Below are 22,050 nucleotides of genomic sequence, written 5' to 3' on the forward strand. Positions count from 1 at the left end.
CAAAAAAAACCTGAAAATCAAATCAATAATTAAGAACAACTTCATCAATCAACAATAGATCAAAAACTCAACATCAGAACAATTTATTATGATATTAAGCTATTTAACCAAATAAAAAAAAACCAGAAAATCAAATCAACAATGAAGAACAACTTCATCCATCAACAATAGATCAAAACCCAACATCAGAACAATTGATTATAATGAAGTCGCGTTTTATTTCCCCCGTCTGTCTTTAAGAATAGTGCAACCTGAATTTTTGATTTAGAGATAACCAAAAAGCTTTGAAGACTCCATTAATGCTGATGGCGTGCACATAATTGAGAGGGGGATTATCAATGATGTTGCCTTGGATTTTGTGGTTGGCCATGAAACCATCTTAGCCCTTCAATCCCTTCTAATTCTAGAAAATCCATTTTTTGCTATTTCTTACTTTATTGGGGTTTTGCGAACTGAAAATTCAATTTGAGGAGGGAGTTCAAGGAAGTATGTTACGCGATGAATGGGATGAAGCCGCTGCCATCTACAGATTAACTCCATGGAAGGGAGGTGGCGCAACTCGACGGAGGACGGCAGCAGTGGAGCTATGGTGTACAAGAGAGTAGCAGGAGAGAGTGAGAGTGCAAACTGAAAGAGGGAGAGGGAGTCAGGGAGGCGTGAGTTTCGACTCAACCATTAGGGTTTTGAATCTAAATGAATAAATGAGTGGACTTATTAATCTGGGCCTGTATAAAACTACAAAATAAAATTAAAATATGCGGGTATAAGGCAAGCGGGCGGGTAGGAGGCGGGGCGGGGCAGGCGGGTATGGAGCGGGTATGACCTTAAATCCACTACCTATCCGCTACCCATGGCGGGTATGAATTTCATACCCACACCCGCCTACCTACCCGCCAAAGTTGTACCCATCCCCGCCCCAACTGAGACGGGTGCGGTGCGGTATCCGCAAATTTTTACCCACCTGCCATCCCTATCCGTGTGCACTTGATCATGAATTAGGTTTTATATTCTACTTATCAATTTCCGATAAAACTCAAAATTGACAAACATTAATTACTAATGCAATAAGTATCAAATTCTGGAAATTCAATTCAGTACTAATCACTTGAGTTGTTGGCGACTTCCAAGCTAGAGATTTGGGATCAATTAAAGTCTTGAGGTGATTTTCTCTTACTCACCATCTCAAATTCTCAAGTCTCGCCCATTACAGGACAGCTCTGCCTTTCTTCTACCAGTAATATTCTTGAACCTCTTCCTATTATTGTATGTCAAATATTGTTGCCACTTATTTTAGAAAACGCACACACACAATAACTAGGGAAGTTTCTTACGCTACCCTTGCTTATTTCTTGAATTAGTACTAATTAATCAAGACATTAAGTCGCCATGACCAATACACAACCATGCATCTAATAATCACACACGGGAAAACTATTATGTATTTTCCAATACAAAATATTTATGGAATGCATTACAAATAATACGACGCTAATATATCATTGTGGAGCTTCCTATCCATTCAAAATTTTAATTAGCCGAGAAATCCAGGTCAAACTCGTAGTTTTAGACAGATAACCTCTAAAGTGTTACAAGATACTTCGACCATCTGTTGTGCAAACATATACATCAACAATAGATCTATATTAAGAATGCAATACAAGGCTAGCTTAAACTGAACAAAAAAAATATATTTGTTGAGTAGAAAAAATAATGATAAAAAGGAAACTAAAAAGAAAAAAGAAAAAAGAAAACCTTAGCTTGTTATGTACATCATCAAGAATAATTTGTGTAGAGAAAAGCACAACAAAATGCCTATGTGCAAATATGGCCAAAATGTCTTCCTATGTCGGATTCAGGTCGTGAGAAGCTTGGCCATGCCATCTGCATCCAGGAATTGAAAATTTTCAATTAGTCAGTACATAACATAAATAAGGAGATACCGAAATGGCGCTAGAGTGCACATCCAGCATGAACAAACTTTTTAAAAGGGCAAGATCAATAAAAGTCTGTCAATACCAATACGAAAAATTGTGTTAAGCAATCTACAGATGTTTGTACTAAGCATGAACTATCACTAGGGAGTCTCAGAGAACCACTTTTTGACCAACATCATTTATATATCATGATTGAGCTGAACTACCACAAGAACTGTTCTGCATTTACTCACACTTCCCCCACTCCTCAAAAAAAGAAAGAAAAGGGGTAAATCTAGGCTCACCTTGAAAGCAGAAATCTCGCCAGAGGGCTTATATTAGGATTGGAAAGGAACTCTTTGCTCTGTATTTTCTTCTTGCTATCAGCATCATTCTGACTATGATCTAGAGCTTTCTCACTTGTTGAAAAGATGTGGACTGCCAACTCCTGCAGATCCTTTAATGAAGGATCCCTCGAACTGCAAAATTTCCATGTATTGGAATGATGCAATAATGAAGTAATTCTATTCAGATACTGAGCAGCAAACGAAATTCAGGACTCGTACCTTCCAAGCCGATGAAGTAGCCTGTTGACTAGAACTTCGGAAGAACCAGGCTTTGTCCGCTCCATATCAATAAGGGCATTTCTTACAGCAAGAGCACACCCTTCTGAATCATCAGCAACTACCTAACTCATACAATAAAACTCATGTTTAAGGTTTCTCATAACAAGGAAATGCTAGAAAAATGTTGTCTCTGCTTCTTCTAGCCGATTTAATCCAACCTTATTAAGACCCAAATCATCAGCAACTACCCAACTCATGCAATAAAACTGGTGCGTTAAGGCTTCTCATAAAGGTGAAATGCTAGAAAATAATTTCGCTGCTTCTTCTAACTGATTTAAGCATGTTTAAACCTACTTTCAACCTTATCATGACCCAAATTCAAGTATCAAGAACCGAACATACGAACATAATACTCTCTGTCCCATATTAAATGTTACATAAGCTTTTTCTTGGTCTTTGACCATCACTTTCGACAATAATATACTACTGTACATATTAGTTATGACAAACAAAGTTGATACCTGGAAACCACATAATGAAACAATCTAACAAGATCTTACGTGATAATATCTTTTCTTATATATTAGTGAAAAATTACAGCCGGATTTTGAACTTTGCCATTAAAAATGCTTCCGCGACAGATAATATAGGACGAAGGGAGTAGAGTGTATGTTAAGAAAAGGTATTAAGGCTATTCAACAGAGACACCTTCGTAGACAAAGTGGCTTTGCTATATAAGCCACAGTTGGCTATAGTTAAGCCAGATCACTTTCAAGTGTACAGTAAACTGACAGTTAAGCAACCACCAAACAGGATGAAAATGTTACTGACTGATGTGAGTGTAAAATGTAATCTGAACCAACCTCCTTCACTGAAGGGATGAGCAGGGCAGACAATGAAGCAGATGATGTCACAACCGAAAACTTTGCATTTTCCTCATCATCACTTGTTGGGCGTGACCTCAAGAAAGATTTCTGAGCATCTAGGTATTCACGACTGTTACAACAAAAGCAATAGTTGTAAATATTCAAATACTCTAGAAGTCTAGATACAATTATAAGAAGAAGAAAAAAACTGCCAGACATACCTAGGAGATTCAGAATTATTTGACAATTGGTCGGTTCTTCTGTTTTCCTGCATATCTTTACTGGCTTTGTTCACAGCAGGCCTTTCCCGAGTAAAACCTTTCCTCAAACCTTTTTGCATTGCTGCCCTTGCCTAAGCAATATCAAACGATCAGGATGTATGCCATACCATGACAGCAGTTAAAATATATTCACCAAACATTTAGTCCTGAAAAGTAATCTACAAGTTTACAGAAACGCTTTGGCCCAAAATGACATACTTCAATTGATAAAAACATGTATTACATGAGCAATAAATGATAAATATAGCTAACCTCAGACAAGTTAGTAGCACTGTCTTCAAAAGAGGAGGTAGAACTTCTTTCTGGCATCCCAAGTTTTGACTTGGGAGTTCGAGGAGATTCTGGGTCATCACGTTGGCCACGAACAACAATAGTCCCACTAGTAGAGGCATCCTCAAAAGAGGCATATGTGCTGCCAGACTGCACGATGATGAAAATTTTTGCTTCTAAAATAAGTAAAATATCAAAAACTGAAATTTTACATTAAAAAAATAGGAAGAACAGTAATTATTACAAGAGTGCTTTGATCACTGCGAAATGGTGACTGATTTCCTCTGGGAGATCTTACAACAACAGTTCCTGATCCAGTAGAAGATCCATCTTCCTGTAAAATAGTGCACTAGATATGACTTTGTTTATTCTGTAATGCAGAAAAACAGAAGATAAATGTGCGTGCGTGCGTGCGTGTGTGGAAAGGGGGGGGGGGGGGGGGGAGTGTCAAACACAGAGTAAATGATGTACAATCATGTAAAGCTATCTATAAACCATTATCAAAAAAAATTGCTGGTGAGCCAAATCAATATTTGGGGAAAACTTTTCAAAGTGTCTTTTTGTGGACCCATACGACTTATATACATACAGTCAAAGAGAGCATACAACACTTCAACATAGTGTCATTTGATTAAGAATAGCTGAACCAGTACAGCTATACAACCGAACCTACATCCCAGAACACAATCCAGTTGCATACGTAAGCAATATCACATTGACTTTTCGTAGTAGCTTCAAGCAACAGACCGAACAAAATTGCAGAATTGAGTAAAAAGGATGGTGGAAAGAGAGTAGCTGTCATACATATTCATGAAAATTATTTTGTTTTTCCTCATCTCTGGAGTATCTCCCAAGGGAAACTTCTGATGATTCATACAGTCCATTTCCTGATGCAGATACCCATTGGTTGTCACCATCAGAAGGTCTTCTAGGACTAGCCTCGTTATTTATATTTTCTTCACGTTTTGCCCTCACTGGAGGTAGTCTCACCGCACTTCGAACCGTTCCAGTACTCTGTGATCCTCCAATACTGAAGTCCCATCCAGCATTCCTTAATGTTTTTCCCTGATTACTGAGGTAATCAATGTCAGTCAACTGGTACACTGAAAAAGTCAAAGTTCATTACTTAAACATTCAGCCCACCTGGCTCGAACAGTTTCTTCTTTTCTTGGCTCTTTGGTCACCTTAACAGTGCCGGATCCTTCAGCAAAAGCTCTGAGACCATTTCTAACATTTTCAACATCTTCCTTTACATGATACTTCGGACGTTCTCTACGCCAACAAAACAAAAGTTAATTAATGTACTGCCCAGCAAAGCACATCGGAATACCAGCTAATAGATTCAGCCGCTTCGATTCTATGTCTGGATTTCATTAGAAAAAAGAATTACTGGCAGGAATCTTGTAAGTGATACAAAAACTAACAACAAAAACTGTTGAACACACCTTATTCTTTCAAGAAGCCTGGGACTTCTCCTAGCATTTCTGATAAACCTGTGTTTCAATAGTTCTTTGGCATTAGGCCTCTGAAACCAAAAGGGAAGAGCAGTCAGCACCGGTTCCAAAACCGCCAATAAACAATTTAAAAGAATATAAAAAGTTATCATAAGCTATCCCTCGGAAACCCAATAAAGAACCATAAATGCTATCTGCTGCTCAAGAGAACTTGCCTCGGTAGGAACTTTCCGCAAACACAAAGAAACAAATTCTTTCATGGGACGTGAGAAATGTTCATCCAGCTGCATATAAGAAACAAAAAATATTAAACTTTATAAAGCTCAAAATCTGTCATGCTTGTCAACGGGGGGAATCTAACAAGATTCATTCACCAAAAAAATTATAATCCTCCCTTCATCCCAATAATTCAGTCTATTGTGTAAAAACCATCCTTTTCACAGAGAAGAAAATTGCAATAGTCAAACTTACAACAGTTGGTCAAATGCAATTAAAAACAACTATACAGGCAGTTTTGTCTGCAGTCTGCACCAACAAAAAAAATAAAAAACTGTAGGCAGTTCTGGAAGAACAAAACAAACCTAACATTTATTCTTATACTACATTATGCAACATACTGAAACAAAACAACTAAAAGATTGAGAAAGAGGGAGAAATTATGTTATTATTCATAAAGGAAACAGTCACTGGACAACCTGAGGTGGATTTTCCCGGGGTATTATAAAAAGAACTCTCATGGGGTGGAGATCGGCAAGGGGAGGCTCTCCTTTGGCCATTTCAATTGCAGTTATGCCCATGGACCATATATCAGCCTGCGTCAAAACATATATACATAATTGCTAAGTCAAGTAGAAGGAATATGGCAAGTCATTTCAAAATAAGAAACAAAATCTAGAGGAAGCGGAGACTAATGAAGAAAAAGAGTTAGTGTGTATGTTGCATATTCAAATCTACCAAAATAGAAAAATAATATATCAAGCGAAGTAAACCCGAGATGTTAACCTTCTCATTGTAACCTTCTGAGTTCTGAATAACCTCTGGGGCCATCCAAAATGGTGTTCCAACAAATGTCTACCATAAACAAAAACATCGATTAAGGGTATTGATCCATCAATATAACCAGCCTTGAAAAGAAAATAACTGACACGTGCAATCCAAAAACATTAACAGTCAAATAATCATGCTGGTTTTGAACAAAAATCTGCACAATAGCTTCAAACATGTTCACTGGTGCATTAAATAGCATCTAGAATTCTATAAGATTATCAAAACTTCAATCTTGAAGTTGACATTATTTTCAGGTTGATGGTTCAGAACCTACATAGAACACGGTATTTCGATCCCCGAGAGGAGCTAAAATTCATCACGGTTTCTTAAAAAGATACTACTTTGAAATATATCATCCACAGTACCTATGACTTATCACCACAGATAGAATGAAAGGTCTGTCAAATGATGAAAGGAAGAACTGAAATATAAGAAAAAGAGTTGCAAGCACCTCCCATTATAATGATCCCAAAACCTTGCCCATGTCCATGTGGTGCCTCATTGGAAGTTGGAAGTATAACATCAAACTAGTTATTGGAACGGGCAAAGCCAACTGTCTTTTTATGTAATTTGAAAATTAATCTAACAAAATAAAGTTTTGTAAAATAGTTTGCGATAAATATTTTACTCAAATATTGATTTTAAATTTTACTCTTTCAAGCATTATTAAATACGAAGTACAAAATTTGATTAACCATTTTGGTAAACTAAAATTTGATTAGTCGAAAAATGAATTTTAATCCTTCAATCATAAAAAAAATATTCTTTGACTAAAAATATATTGCAATAGCTTTCTTACTTTTCTTTATAGCTCTAGGTAATTTAAATGGAAAAAAAGAAGTTAAAGGCATTACTCTTTACAAGGATTGGTTATTTATATGTGCTTGCTTTTTCGTGCTAGTAGTGAGTCATGTTCACATGTTCCCTTACATTGTGGAATGGCGAGTCCGCGAGTTACCTTTGGAGGAGATTGTTTGCGCTCCATGAGAAATCTAGGGTTTGCCCTTGAGCGATAATGGATCGGCTGCAATTTTGATTTAGGGTTTTGGTAGGGGTAAAGAGAACAAATTGTTATGTCTCAATGCTTTATTGGCAATTATGTGTGTGTGGTTGGAGAGAAACTCGAGGGTCTTTTCACGAGTTTAATTACCTTATGAGAGTATGAGACAAGGTCAAATATTTAGTATCTTCGTGGACTAAGGCCGGTAGGGTTTCAATAGTATTGATCTCTTGCCATGCACGGCCTTTGTTATGTTTTAAAAGTGAGTAGTTTTTTTAATTCATCAAAAAAGAGTAAATGTATTTCATTTCGTGTTTCACTAAGAAAACAGTGAAGGTAGAAAATTAAATTGGTATATTACATGAAATTAATAGAAAATATTAAAGATAAAAGGGCATAAAATTTATTGCAGGTGAAGGGGTATGAAATTTTTTGGTGGTGAAGAGACATGAAATTGGAGAAGGAAATGGCATGAAATTTAAATAAAATAAAATGGAAAGATGTTTTCAAGAAAAGACACGCTGCACTCCAGATTTCTTGAAATGTTATTAAATATTAGTATAGATCTCATTTCTTATAAAAAAAATCCAAAAATGTACAAGTTTGGTGGTGAAGAGACATGAAGTTGGAGAAGGAAGGGCATAAAATTTGAAAAAAAAACAAAATGGGAAGATGTTTTCAAGAAGGGACAAGTGGACTCCAGATTTCTTGGGAATTTGTCCGTTTTAAATATTAGTATAGATCTCATTTCTTATCAAAAAACAAAAAAATTCAAAAATTTATAAGTTTGGTGGTGAAGAGACATAAAATTGGAGAAGGAAAGGGCATGAAATTTAAAATAAAATAAAATGGGAAGATGTTTTCAAGAAGGGACACGTGGCACTCCTAAATGTTATTAAATATTACTCTCTCCGTCTCTTTTTGTTCTTTACGTTTGGCTTTTTACACGTTTATTAACGACTAACTAATGTGCATTGAGATTCCTCTATTTTTTATTTAAACAAGGAAAATTACGTTTATTTATAATGTTTTCACGTTTATCAAAATTCTGACATTGGGAAAATGAGAAAAATTTAATGTCCCAATAGAAAAACGTGAGAGATTAAATGACCCAATGAATTTCATTGGTTAAAATAATCATTGGACACAAATTTTGATAGAATATTAAAACATTTATGTGATAATATAAAATGAAATGTAAAAACATTTTGAAACACCCAAAAAGGATAACGTAAAGAACAAAAAGAGACGGAGGGAGTAGTATAGATCTCATTTCTTATCAAAAAAAACAAAAAATCCAAAAATTTATAAGTTTGGCATTAAAGTTTCGGATTAAGTAATCTTAAGTTATATACTTTTGAATTACTTTATTCTCAACCGTTGTGTTATTAGAGTGGTGGTTAGAATTCTAATATATTAATGTTCATTATTTTTGTAAGAAAACATTGCTTGTGCATGAAATGTGAAAACATTTTAAAACAGATGAGAATAGTATACAGTGGTTAGTGATTATTGAACATCCACAACACATGATACCTTTCTTCGTGATATCGTCTTTGTCAATTGAGCAGACACACCAAAATCGGCAACCTAAAGAAAGACAAAAGAAGCATAAGAAAATAAGAAGCTAGTGGCATCATGTACTCCGTGTGCCAGAACAAAGTCATTCAACGATTACATGTATCTGAGAGAAATGGTACCTTAACATCACCATTCTCAGTCAGCAAAATATTTGCCGCTGCAAAACCAAAATCCTGACTTTGTTACAACATATAGCATGGTAAATAATAAATTCTTATATTTGTAGAAATGCTTATAAAAATATATGCTGAAATCATCGATCAAATGCCCATTAATAGAGCACTAACCTTTAATATCTCTGTGGATTTTCCCTTCAGCATGGAGATAATCAATAGCATGCAATAAATCACGTAAGATGCAGGCTATCGATATTTCATCAAGAGGGGGACCTGACTGCAGCTGCAGAGGCATAATTAAATTAGTAGCCAAACAAAGTATGCTTTCAGTAGGAAGATTATTCTAAAACCAGATGACAAATAACAGAAGCGAAGTCAATAAACAGACCAGTGAGAGGAATCTACTACAAGAACTCGTTTCCTTAAGACAAGAATTAGATATAGTATAATTCACTTCAAAGTGAAACCCCCTTGGTTATTCCACTGACCTTGACCATCATACCAAATAAAAGGAAACGTATCCTTGGTATCCCAAAAAAAATAACATTCTTAAAGTAACCCGAAACTTGAAATTTTCCTATTATTTGACCTTATAACGAAACGGAACCCTGACGACATTAACTATTTGAAAATACCGGTTTACAAGAATAAACATCTATTAAATAATTGTATTTTTTTAAAAAAATCTCCTTGTTCCCTTAGAGCAACTCCAATGGTGAGCTACAAAATGTTGTAACTAAGTTTGCCACATCAAATTTCTAGCTACAATTGATTAAAACTACAAATTTTCACATTGGTGGGCTACAATACTATGTAGCTCCCTAAAATATTTAATTTAAATAATTTATTTATTTGAGCTATATTTTTTTTTGAGCTACTTGCCCAAAATAGCTACAAGGTTTTAACAGCTGCTTATGTCATTATTGTACCAATGGTGGGCTACTTGCTCAAGTGTTCAATTTTTTTTGTGAGTAGGTCCTTTTTTAACCATTGGAGTTGCTCTTAGAAGCTCTCTTTCTCCGGGTTGTTGCTTCCCTCCCCTCCAACCTTCCACTTCTCGAAAACTGCCCTGCCTTACCCACCCCGCCCTTAAAATCAGCCTTTTTCGTGTTATAAAAATATAGAGGAGAGGCCAAGGAGACAATGCGACTAGTAAAACATATAAATTCTAACTAATTTGTAGTCTTTTGGATAACCAGAAATATCATAGAGCCACCCAATTGTTCAGCATATTACAACGTTGGGTAATACCCGAATTTATTAAATTCGATAGTGACACAGAGAAGAGAGAGAGAGAGACGTGTGCAAGCCTTTTCAAGAGCGGACTGGGAGGGTATAAATAAACACGGAGGTGGAGCCTCAGCAGAAATGGAGGGCATTATAACGTTTATTGGTGTCATACGCCTTTCCGAATGTCCAATTTCAACCCAATGGATGTTACCACTTGGGGAGGGCGTTTGTTTGGAAATGGGGAGAGGGGAAAGAGAGGGGGGCACCAGTCGGCAGTAGGAGAGGGAGGGGGGGGGGTCTTAGAAAAACAGAAGAGGGAATAAGGAGGGGCTTTTGAATTCCTTTGTTTCTAACTTTCTATCTTTTTGTAATTTAAAATAGATTTTCTTATACATAACTAATAGTTAAACCGCAGAACTCTGTCAGTAATAAGGACTAAAGAAAAGATATTTTTTTCAAGTTCAATAGTTCATGGTTATTATGGTGAATGGCAAATAAGTGAGGGTTATTTTTGGAAAATGGCCTATAGGCTATAGTACAGGATTTTCATAGAGAATAAATTTCTGATGACAAAAAAAAGAACCTAAGAACTCCCAACGATAAAGTCAACCTGTACAAAATAATAGGAAAATATGGGCAGATACACTTAAGTTCAGGAAAGTTTTACATTGTAAGATTGACACGACATAAGAAAAATGCTGTGTATTTTATGAACGCAAAAGGGAAGTGAATGGAGGTCCACACACTACAGATAACTGGTACTGGGTCCCAATAATCCAGGACAATTTTCACGCCAATTAGTGAAGGAACAGAAAAATAGAAAGATAAGTTTAACTTGTGTTCCGCTGAAGAATATATACTAAAAGGTGCGCTAAACGGCTAAACACACATCTGAAATGCCGAAGCACGAGACAATAAGACACAGAGGGTGATCACTACCAGGGTGCCATGATTCTCGTAAGGTGAAAGAAATACCTTGAAAAGCCTGATTAACTAAGTCATACAAAGTCCTCAAGGGTTTTTTTTTGGTGGGGCCGGAGTTAAGCCATGTTATATAAATGTAGGAATTCATTATTGTGAAAAATGCAGTTAATTATAGATCATTTTCATAATACTCCCTCCATTTCATAATATTAATATAGAGTAAAAACACTATTCCTAGTTATCCCAACTCCCAAGTACTAAAAGAATCGCTCTTACAGTATACTTCTCTTCAGGAACAATCAATAATTGGACTTGGTTCCAAGTAGCCAAAACTAAAAAAATGTCAGATAGTAAACCTCCCTAAATTTCCTTCAACATAGTCAGTGTGACTTCCTGACTTTGAATGAAAAAATTGCACATGGAAGGCTGCCTACCAACTAGAAGTTCTTTGCTTTCCCTCTTACTCTTACTCGTACTTGAACTTGTTTGTTTAGAGCCTTATCCCTGTATGTTGTTCACAAGTTGCTTCTTGCCTATACTTAGTGCACATTCACAGTCACCAATCTCTATTATATAAGGAAACTCTTGAGTTGGCGTCAAAATCTAGGAGTTCCCTTTTTACCCTTCATGAAATAACTAGAAGTTCTTTGTTTTCCCTCTTACTGGTACTTGAACTTGTTTGGTTAGAGCCATATGCCCATATCCCTGTATGTTGTTCACAAAGTTGCTTCTTGCCTATACTTGGTGCACATTCACAATCACCAATCTCTATTATATAATGGAACTCCTAAGTTGACGTCAAAATCTAGGAGTTCCTTTTTACCCTCATGAAATAAATTTACAATAAAAGCTTTGAAAAATAATGAATAAAATTAGTAAATGTTACAATAATTAATGTGTAGTAGTAAAAATGTTTTATGAGTATGAAAAACATTTCTCTTTTTCTTCATGTAAAATGGATCTTTGAATTATATTATGCATTTTTTTTATAACAATTATTCAATTATTTATTTATTTTAAAAGGAGAGATTAATTACTTTCAGTAATGATTATGCAACTTTTTATGAATATTTCTGCAATACATTTTATTGACCCACGCAATGCGTAAAAAATCAACAACTAAATGATAGCACGAAAATCAACACAACACAACACATGATATTAAAAAAGAGGAAACTTTTGACATACAGCACAGAAACATCTAATTGAAAACAAACTATATCTATAACTCTGGTCTAAAAAAATTAGTATAAAAATAGAAATAAAATAAATACTACATCTATAACAATCTCAAGGCTTGTGTGCTACCTTGTTTATATATACAGATACTGCATGCCCATGGATAAAACAAAACAATGATGGCACAAAAAAATAACAACACAACTATTCGGTAACATTGGGTTAATGCCTTAATGGCCTTTCAACTACGCAATAGAAGAGCATCAATCATTGCAATAACTTCGATAAAATTTATTCATGTATTTTTATTGAACTAGAAAAGAGAAGCAAGAAACAGTGGTACTTAATTCTCTGATCCCCTGTGAACTGACAAAGGCAAATTAATACATGAAAGTGGTACGTTTTGGGCCTAATATAAAAAATCAAGTACCAAATTACGTTCCTGTAAAGAATCTTGTGCTAATTAATTAACAGTGAAGAACATATATAAGTGACTTACTAAATCAGCAACAGAGCCACCAGCCATATATTCCATTATTATCCATAATTTTGTTTGATGGAGATAAGAACCATAGTACTCAGTGATATACTGCGAGCGGCATTGTGACAGAACTGAAATTTCCTGCTTGGTAAAAGATTATGATAAGATAAAATATTGTTGCAAATACAATGAAGTTGCCACAGTTAGAGCATCTGACAAGACATACCTTCTGAATATCTTCAATATCATCCTCACTGAAAACCCCAAAAATTTAAAATCAATCTTATGAAGAACAAAATAAATTATAGGATAAGATTTGAAATAGTCTCTACTACCTAGAACATTGTGCGGAAGCAAAGTCAGCAAGTAACATGGTACTATAATCATGCAGAAACAAAGCAGCAAATTTTTTCCATCTTGGTCTATTTCATCAGAACAGACTTAGGATATAATCAAATTCAAAATGACATGCACCTAGAAATAACTCAGCCAGCTACATTTTTTGTGATAGTTGCTTTCTTTCTAGAAGCATGATCCACAGGCCAAAGAAACTACTTTCTAAAATTATACAAAATCTATCTTGTTCCCAGGTAAAGCTAAAACTGGGTGTATGAAAAGATGTCTTTCGCTCATTGAAGGATCTGTGGGATCAGATTGAAGAATTGGAAGCTCTCCGCTTTCTTCCTGTGCTTACGGTTCAAATTGCCACAGGTTTACCTACGGGACTGAGATCGACCAAATTGAACAAATGATAGGGCTCTTTCTTTGAAAGGTTTGCCTCTGGCCCCCTTGTTCCTTTCTCCCCTTGAAACCCCGAAAAATGGACAAATTCCTTTTCTTAGGATCAATTGTCCAAAACTGATCAAATGAGCAGAAACACAACCTTGCGTTCTTGGGTACACCTAGCTCTAGCAGTACCTAGGAATAAGATGTAGGTTCTCCTAAACTTGACCAAGAAATAGCAACAAAACCAGTTAAGTTCTCAGAAACGGCAGCATTATCGTCTGGACGCTAATAACAACTGATACATACACCGTAACAAATTGCAACCAGCATGCTACGCAAGTGTGTTTGAAACCTCGTGTTTACATAACCAGGTGCCACAGCAACCCACAAGAAGGCTAGAAAGACAAAAACAAATGACAAGAAATACTCCAACTGCAAGCCATTGATAAAAACATACTTCCTCTGTTCTAATAATCGCAATATTCTGATTTTCACGCTTTCACAACAGAACTTTGATTGTTAATATCTATAATTAATTAATAGCAAAAGTTATAAACAGTTGATATTTTAAAAATATGTATCGAGACTAGTTCAAGAACCTTTTACCTAGTAAATTTGGATTTTTTTTATGGTTGTAAGAGATGTAGTCAAAGTTAATTTATGAATAGTGCGAAAGTCAAAATGCTGCAATTATTAAAGGACTGAGGAAGTATATACTAGTCGAAGCAAAGTTTTATTTTGCATGATCTCTTATAACAGAGCTGTGTTTCATCAACAGAATGGAAAACTATCATGCCCCAAAGGTGACAACATTCAAGAAAATGATCAATTCCCTAGACCTACTCCTGATATACCTTCGAATTTCTGGCCATTACGGGGATATAGAAAGTAAGTCTATATTGAATCACCTTCCAGTGACCAAATCACTTCCTTTACGTTATTACACCTGATTTAAACAATGGCAGGTAGCCACAGATTATTTATAGTATTATTTGCAGAAATATCAAGCTATACAAAGCGCAAAATGTCACCACTCACCACATTCAGTCTTTGCAAGACAACAGCCAAAGAAACACAATCAATGATACCAAAACTATTATGACATAACATAACATTATAATACAACCAAAGAAACAAAATCTACAATTCAGCAATCAAACAGATCAACCAAAAAAAGCAGGAGACTATCTCAGATTTAACAATGCAACTAACATCCAAAGCAAATCCATATAAAAAAAAATGAATGAAGACTCACGATTCCTCAAGGTCAATAACCTTAATCGCAACTAATTTGTTCAGCTCCTTGTCAAACCTGCAAAATAAGAAAGCAAGAGATAATAGATAATTCATTGCAAATTATCAAAAGAGAGCACCACCTTCAGACGCTAGCATTTAGGTTGCACCATACAAACACTCAAATTATAATATAGGATCCACATTCTACCTACTTCTATTACTAGCATACAATCACCAGCCCAAATGATGTTTTGAAAGTGACCACCTGCCTTTCACAGCTTAGGTCTATAATGATACATGTTGTTGTAAAGGTTCTCCAATTCCACACAATAAACGCTTCAGCACAGATAGAAGCACAGTCCAATAGGCTTGAGTGCTTGACAGTAATTATATGGAACTTTAAAGCACAACACATGCTGATAGTCTGCATCTAGCCGCTTAGCCTCGTCTACAGACTGCTTATTAGTTATTACTAATGAACATTAGAAACAATTACGAAAAGAAGAGATTTAAGGAAATGGCAGTTTAGTCACAAAAATTGTAGCATTTAATCATCATCACTTCATTGCATACTAAAGGGTAATGCACTAATGCTTCAAGTATCAATAACTTCATTGCATACACATCATGCTTTACAATTGACGAAAAGATTAGTTTCATACCCTTTGTAGACGTCGCCAAACGAACCTCTTCCAATCAGCTCTAAATCACCAAATCTCGACCCCGCAGCTTCTATAAAAGCTGCCACATCCGCCATTTCCAACAAAACTCCTTACACCTCTTGTAATACGATTAAAACCCAACTTCCTTCAATCATACTTCCTCGCAAATATCACATTCAACAACAACAACAACAAAAACAACCAACCCCTAATTCGACCCTAAATCTACAAAAATCACCCAATGTACTCTTCTCTGATACTGAAATCTGCCAAATTTACAGAAAACAAACTTAAATACTCAAACATCAAAACCCAAGCACAATGCGTAAAGACTAGAGATCGTTATACATCAAAATTACGAAAAATGCGACACGCCAACAAACAAATAAGAAAGCTAAATATAAAAATTAACAGTTACAAGTACCAAAAACAACGCAATTGAAAGGGAAACTGCACAAGAATTCGTGCAATTCCATGAAGTTCTAGGGTTTAGAGGAAATAGAATCGAAGCCGGAAAATTAGAAAATCGAAATGAAGAATGTTAATAATAATTTACCTGATTGAATAGCAAGAAGGAATAATTGCGGAAGCAAAGAGATGATACAGAGATCGATGGAGTAGTGAAGTAGTTTATCGGGGAAGTGTAGAGGAAGAAGATGACGGAGAAGACGCCATGGATATATCTCTGTTACGAGTACCAAGTTTTTTTTGGTTTTCTCTCTCCTCGGAGAACGAAGCTGGCAATAGACGGGATGAAAATCTGAAATTGAACGTCGCTTCTTTTTCTCTATTCTTCTGTTTTTTTATTTTATTTTTTACTAACTGAATATTGTTTTATTACCCCGGTGAAAAATGAATGACGTACAAGGTAGAATGATGTAGACGAAGACGAGTACGGAGTATTTGTTTAACGATCTACGGAGTAGTAAGTATTACTCCCTCCATTTCTTTTTGATGTATCCATTTGGAATCTGGTGTGGTTTTTAAGAAAATTGGAATATTGGTTTGTATGGGTATAAGTGTAATGATTGGGTGTAAGAGATTATAATAAATAAAGGAGTGAGAAAATAATAAAGAAATAAGGTAAGAGAGAGGAGTGATAATGATGGGTGATAAAAGGAGGTGAAAGAGTGGGTATATGGGGAAGGGAAAAGAATTAAATATTATGGGTGGGGAAAATTAGGTGGAAATATGGGTAGAATATTTAGGTATTTTGGTAATTAGATAGAAATGTAAGGGTATTTTAGGATAAAATGTATGTCCAAAAATAGAATAGATTCTAAATGGATACAACAATATGGAACGCTTAAAATAGAAACGGATACAACAAAAAGAAACGGAGGGAGTACAAAGGAGAAGATTGACATAGTTTCAATAAGTGCTGAAAGTACAAAGTGTCCAACAAGCCACCATAGTTGACAATAAACTTCTCCTCAATGTCTCTCCTTATTTTTCAGGATATGTTGTAAATGTTTACCGAACAAAAGCAAAGAGAAAAGTAATATTTTGAGCTATAAATAAAAGGGAACATACAATATGATCGACACAATCTTACTTACCTTAATACCGTATAATTATCCCACGAGTTTTATACTTTTATACTACTTTTGATCTCCTCTTATAATACAATTACAGTAGATTGCAATTTTGGATACAACCATCTCACACTCGAGGAAACCTATATCAAAAGTGATATGGATCCATAATGGACACAAGTAACTCGTATTGGTACTAATTAATTTGGTATCGTTATTGATTAGTGTGTTATTAGTATAACAATGCTACTAATTAGTGTCACAAAGCCAATTACGATATTGGTATTGACATACTCTTTGTTGGTACTAAAAGAGGTTGTATTAGGTGACTAGAGTTGTGTCCAGTATAGTCGCAAGCCACTTGACGTTTAGAACCCTCTATACACTCATGACTTGAGATAGAAAATCACAGAATAAGTTATTGCAAGTTAATAGTCGCCCTTGAGATAGAAAATCACAGAGTAAGTTATTTCGAGGAGACATAATCATCTCAACATTGCTGCTGGTTGCTAAGTGCTAACTTGCTATGACCTAAAACCAATAACATTAACCCTAAAATGGCAAAATAGCAGCCTCAACATTTAGGAACCTTAAAAAAGAAAATTCAAGAAATAATGTAATTAGCCATGTCGTTCATCGACATTATTACTGAATTCAGCAAAAATCAGAGCTCTACAGAACTACAGGTGAATGACCACCTAATTCTCAAGATGCCAAAATTGGGAGCTTCAAAATTTCGAAGCATTTATATACAAATATGCTTAACAAGAAGAACACGAAACTATCCAACAGTGCCCAGTGACAAGATCCTCATCTCCCTCTTCCTTTGGAAAGTTGTTTTGCAGGAGTCAGCTTGCGAAAAGAAGCATGTAACATCATAGCTGAACACAGAAAAATAAAATAAATCAGCATAACAGAAAAAGTTAAGGATCACCAGAAGTAGAGATCTAATACATACCTGTGTAACCAACTCCAAGAGTGCAGAAGACAGCCAACTGAACATTGGCCCAGAATAAAATGACTGCAACACCTGCAAGACATGAAAACGCATTTCAAGAAGTTTAGAATGCACTTCATTACAACTTACAAGTCACCATTTGCAGTAGACGGCAAATAGCAATACCAGAATGTAATATTCCAACACTCACACACACAGCTTCCGCAATACTTTGTTTGGATAGCAAGATAGAAGGAAAAAAAAGGAAGGGGAGGGCAAGGTGGAGCTTCATTTTCCCATCAAATCTCTCCAATTTCCCTTCCCTCCCTTTCTCTCCGTTTCCTCTTATCCAAACATACTGTAGGTTGAGCTAGTAAACCAAGATTAATAAGATTACAATGCATACTAGCAAATATGTCATGGATCAAGCTCCCACAGGGACCTCTCAGCGTATGATAAATGACTTGTAAGTTTGTAAACAGCACCTTATTATCACTTCTACCCACTTAATTTACCCCATTCATATATATATCTGACACACTTCCACAGAACCAGCAAAACAGCTTTATCTTGTGAGAGAATAGAGATATAGAGAAATTGGTTGTAGCATTCTCAAAACCAAACATAACCTATTCTTTCCCCTTTTCTTTCAGCGCCCAGAAGGAGGGAGGAGTTGTAGGGGTAGAAGGGCAAAGGAAATGCTTTTACACTGACACCAAATGCATTCAACTATTCAAGGCCTGGCACCTAGGATAAGCGGCAGACATCATCCAAATGGTCTATAATTTTTTTTTGTCATTTGATATCTATGCAAACATAATCTGCCAATAACAGCTTTCAGTTCTGTAACAGCACCAGCATATCCAACAAAAATTTTAACAAATACTGCTGAGATTTATTAAGGAAGACAATGAGAGGTGAATGAAGCGAGCTAGGCATAACAAAGCCTGATTCAGTGATGCAGACAGAAGATTTCAAAAAATCAAAGCACGCATGAAAAAGAAATTACCCCTATATGCTACCTACATCGCAGAATAAAACCCTTCAAACAAGAGTGATTACTCCTTTCAAGAAAGGAAAGTCGCCGATGGGGCCTGAGGGTGTAATATTGTCATGAGACAACTAGAGAAAAAACTCATAAAAGCTGAATTGTTTTTGACATTCATCAGAGGACGCATGGGTTACAGAGTTCTATTTGGCATCTTAAGGTGTCTTTTAGTGGAAAGTGAGCTTCAGTTTTCCCATCCATCATAAGGCTCCAATAACATCTTAACAAGGAAAACCATCTCTAAAACTGCAAATGTCGGTCATAAGAACTAAAACTCGTTTCAACAATCTATGGCTACTAATAATCAGAAAACACGAATCACCGCAAAGCATGTGTAATGACATATCGGCATAACAAGAACCACAAGAATTCAGCTATGTGACGAAATTAGAACTTTATGGTATGCAAACAGAAGTCAGCAGATACCAAATTCCTCAAAAGTTACAGAGTTGGTAACTGATGACTGATGCCAAAAATCATCATATGAACAAGTGAACAAATTTTCCGTAGGAGACTCACCAAATTGAGCTATGCGAATCACAACTGGACGAATGGCAGAAAACCTATCAAGTGCCCATCTATTGTCACAAAACCTGAACAATTCCCACATTGCTAAACATGATACCAACCCAACCAAAGCAAGTGGCATTTGATACCTATCACCCAGCAACAAAGAACATAAGAAAACAAAAATCATAAAGGAACTTTTCATAATTAAATGTCGCATCAGACTAAAACATGTACAGCACAACCGATGTGAACGCAAGTACTGTATTCTACTTGATCAACTAGTTACAACATGGAAACTAGCTTCATGGGCCTAATGATGATAAGTAAACCCAGGACTAGTCATAAGCCACTAAACCAGAAGCTAAGCAGATTCATCTACTGTTGGTTAATACAGTGAATTATATCGAGAACACGACCACCCCAAGTAGAATGATTACATTTAAACACCACATATTCACACAAGTCCTACAACTTGGGAAATGTCATTAAATTACAGGTTTTGGTGTTAACAAGGGACAACAGCAAGATCTATACTCAATTCCTTAAGCCCAACAATCATCAAAACGTAACTATACATTCCCAATTGTTCGAATTTCGTGCAAATTATCATTAAAAAAATCCACTAGCTATGACAGAAAATACCAATTCAAATAATTATAGCGCAAATTAGTCGAATTATAAAGAAACCCAGATGAATAAATCAACAGAAAGTAAAAACATAAACAAATTATACCCTAAAGTAACCAAATTAGAAAGCAACTCAATTAGGGGATGTCAACTGGGTTAGTCGATAAAGTATCAGGATAATACCCATGACCCGAGATCGAATCCCGGCCACATTTCTGCTCGCCCGTAAGAAAAACAAGCCAATGAAAAAAGAAAAAGAAGAAATCAAACATACAAAGAACATGCGAAGAAGAGAATCAATAGAGTAGCATAATTCTTGGCAAAACGCTTAACATTCTCATGAACACGCATCTTTGCCTGGGTAGAAGAAGACGGAAAAGAGTAAGAATCAGAAGAACCCAGAAACCCAGAAGAAGTCCAAGATGGTGAATTTTGCGATGAAAAGTCAGAGGAGGTGAGTTTGGCAAAGGGGTTTAGAGTGAGGAGAGAGAAAATGATGGCAAAAGAAGAAAGGAGAGACATGGTAAGGCCATAAGCTATGGCTGTGATTGTGGACGTTGGGGTTCTTCTGAGGTTGGTGATTGTGGGTGTGGTAGTGGTTGCTGTGGTGGAGGTTGGTGCGGTGGTGGTGGCGGTTTTGACGGTGGTGGGTGTGGAGGAATTGAGGTTGTGGAGTTGGGTTGTGCGGTGGTCGAGGATTTCGAGGTAGCCGGAGTCGCGGAGCCATGTCTCGAAGGCTTGCTCGGGGACGCTTAGAGATAAGGGGTTGCTTGCGAATGCCATATTTTTTCCCCCGGGAAATGATGAGTAGGTGGCGGAGGTGAAGAACTGAAAAATGGAGTTTATAACTCGTAGTTTTGTAGCAGTAGATACTCCCTCCGTCCCGGAATACTCGACCCGATTTGACCGGCACAGAATTTAAGTGACTTGAATTGACTTATTTAATGTCAATTTAATTTAATAGGTAGTAGTTAATAGTGGGTATTATTTTAATGTAGGTAGTGAGAGGTGGGTTAAGAGGGATACAAACTTTTGTATAAGGCGGTCTTACACAAAAGACTCCATTGGAGTCATATAAGTTAAGTAATGGAATCAATTAGTTAAGCACTACAACCAATTAGTTAAACAATAAAATTAATTAGTTACACACTGAAACTAATTAGTTAAGTAATGAAATCAATTAGTTAAACAATGAAAGTGGTCTTTCCGGTAAGGCGGTCTTACACAAAAGTTGTCGTAAGAGGTGGGGTTGGGGAGAGTAGGGGTCGAATTTTTAATTATTTTTTGTATGGAGTTGGGAGTAGGTGGGTTAATAGGGGTGGAGTGAGAAATAATATAATATTGTTAGAATATTTCCATTTTTAGAAACAGGCCAAGTATTAAGGGACGGCTCGATAAGGAAAACAGGTTAAGTATTCCGGGACGGGGGAAGTATTAAAAAATATATGTATGGGTATTAAAAGAAAAAATATATAAAACGAATCTAAAGTGATAGTATTATTTTTGGATAGAAATTTCCTCAAGTTAGTTTCAAAGAGAAAAAAAAACGGTTTTGTTATGAAATGTCCTTGAGCTTTGGCGAAATGTACCAAATATACCCGCGTATTTCGAATTACATAATATACCCGTATTTTTTCATAATTGTTCACCAAATATCCTTGATCTGACTTTTCGTTAACCCCCGTTAAGTCATGTTTATAATTCAGAGAATACCCTTATTTATAAACTTATTGCACAATATATACCTATATTGTAAACTTATTTGCACCAAATACCCAATTTGCTTTTAAACCGCAGAATTTGAATCTCTAAATTAGCTATTTGAATCTGCTTTTGAATTTGCACCATGACTCAGTTTACA

The 22,050-nt window shown here is 35.9% G+C and overlaps 2 protein-coding genes across 2 annotated transcripts; both read right to left on the minus strand.

Moving 5' to 3' along the window:
- Positions 1 to 1,543: 1,543 nt before the first annotated feature.
- LOC110798750 (uncharacterized) lies at positions 1,544 to 16,321 on the minus strand. Its single transcript, XM_022003950.2, has 21 exons — positions 16,089 to 16,321; positions 15,533 to 15,798; positions 14,890 to 14,946; positions 13,135 to 13,162; positions 12,927 to 13,049; positions 9,266 to 9,377; positions 9,098 to 9,135; positions 8,934 to 8,987; positions 6,353 to 6,421; positions 6,046 to 6,162; positions 5,566 to 5,634; positions 5,342 to 5,421; positions 5,040 to 5,168; positions 4,701 to 4,968; positions 4,141 to 4,230; positions 3,879 to 4,046; positions 3,567 to 3,697; positions 3,343 to 3,475; positions 2,480 to 2,601; positions 2,219 to 2,392; positions 1,544 to 1,881 (listed from the first exon to the last, which is right to left on the minus strand). Exons 2-21 carry the CDS (start codon positions 15,625 to 15,627, stop codon positions 1,842 to 1,844), a joined length of 2,097 nt encoding a protein of 698 aa, XP_021859642.1. The 5' UTR covers positions 15,628 to 15,798; positions 16,089 to 16,321; the 3' UTR covers positions 1,544 to 1,841.
- Positions 16,322 to 17,594: 1,273 nt separating this feature from the next.
- On the minus strand, positions 17,595 to 21,031 carry LOC110798751 (PRA1 family protein H). The gene is made up of 4 exons (XM_022003951.2): positions 20,464 to 21,031; positions 19,572 to 19,708; positions 18,026 to 18,097; positions 17,595 to 17,948 (listed from the first exon to the last, which is right to left on the minus strand). The coding sequence occupies exons 1-4, from the start codon at positions 20,970 to 20,972 to the stop codon at positions 17,878 to 17,880; spliced, it is 789 nt and encodes a 262-aa protein (XP_021859643.1). The 5' UTR covers positions 20,973 to 21,031; the 3' UTR covers positions 17,595 to 17,877.
- Between the last annotated feature and the right edge of the window lie 1,019 nt (positions 21,032 to 22,050).

This window comes from Spinacia oleracea, chromosome 4 (genome assembly GCF_020520425.1).
Source record: "Spinacia oleracea cultivar Varoflay chromosome 4, BTI_SOV_V1, whole genome shotgun sequence".
Lineage (NCBI taxonomy): Eukaryota > Viridiplantae > Streptophyta > Magnoliopsida > Caryophyllales > Amaranthaceae > Spinacia > Spinacia oleracea.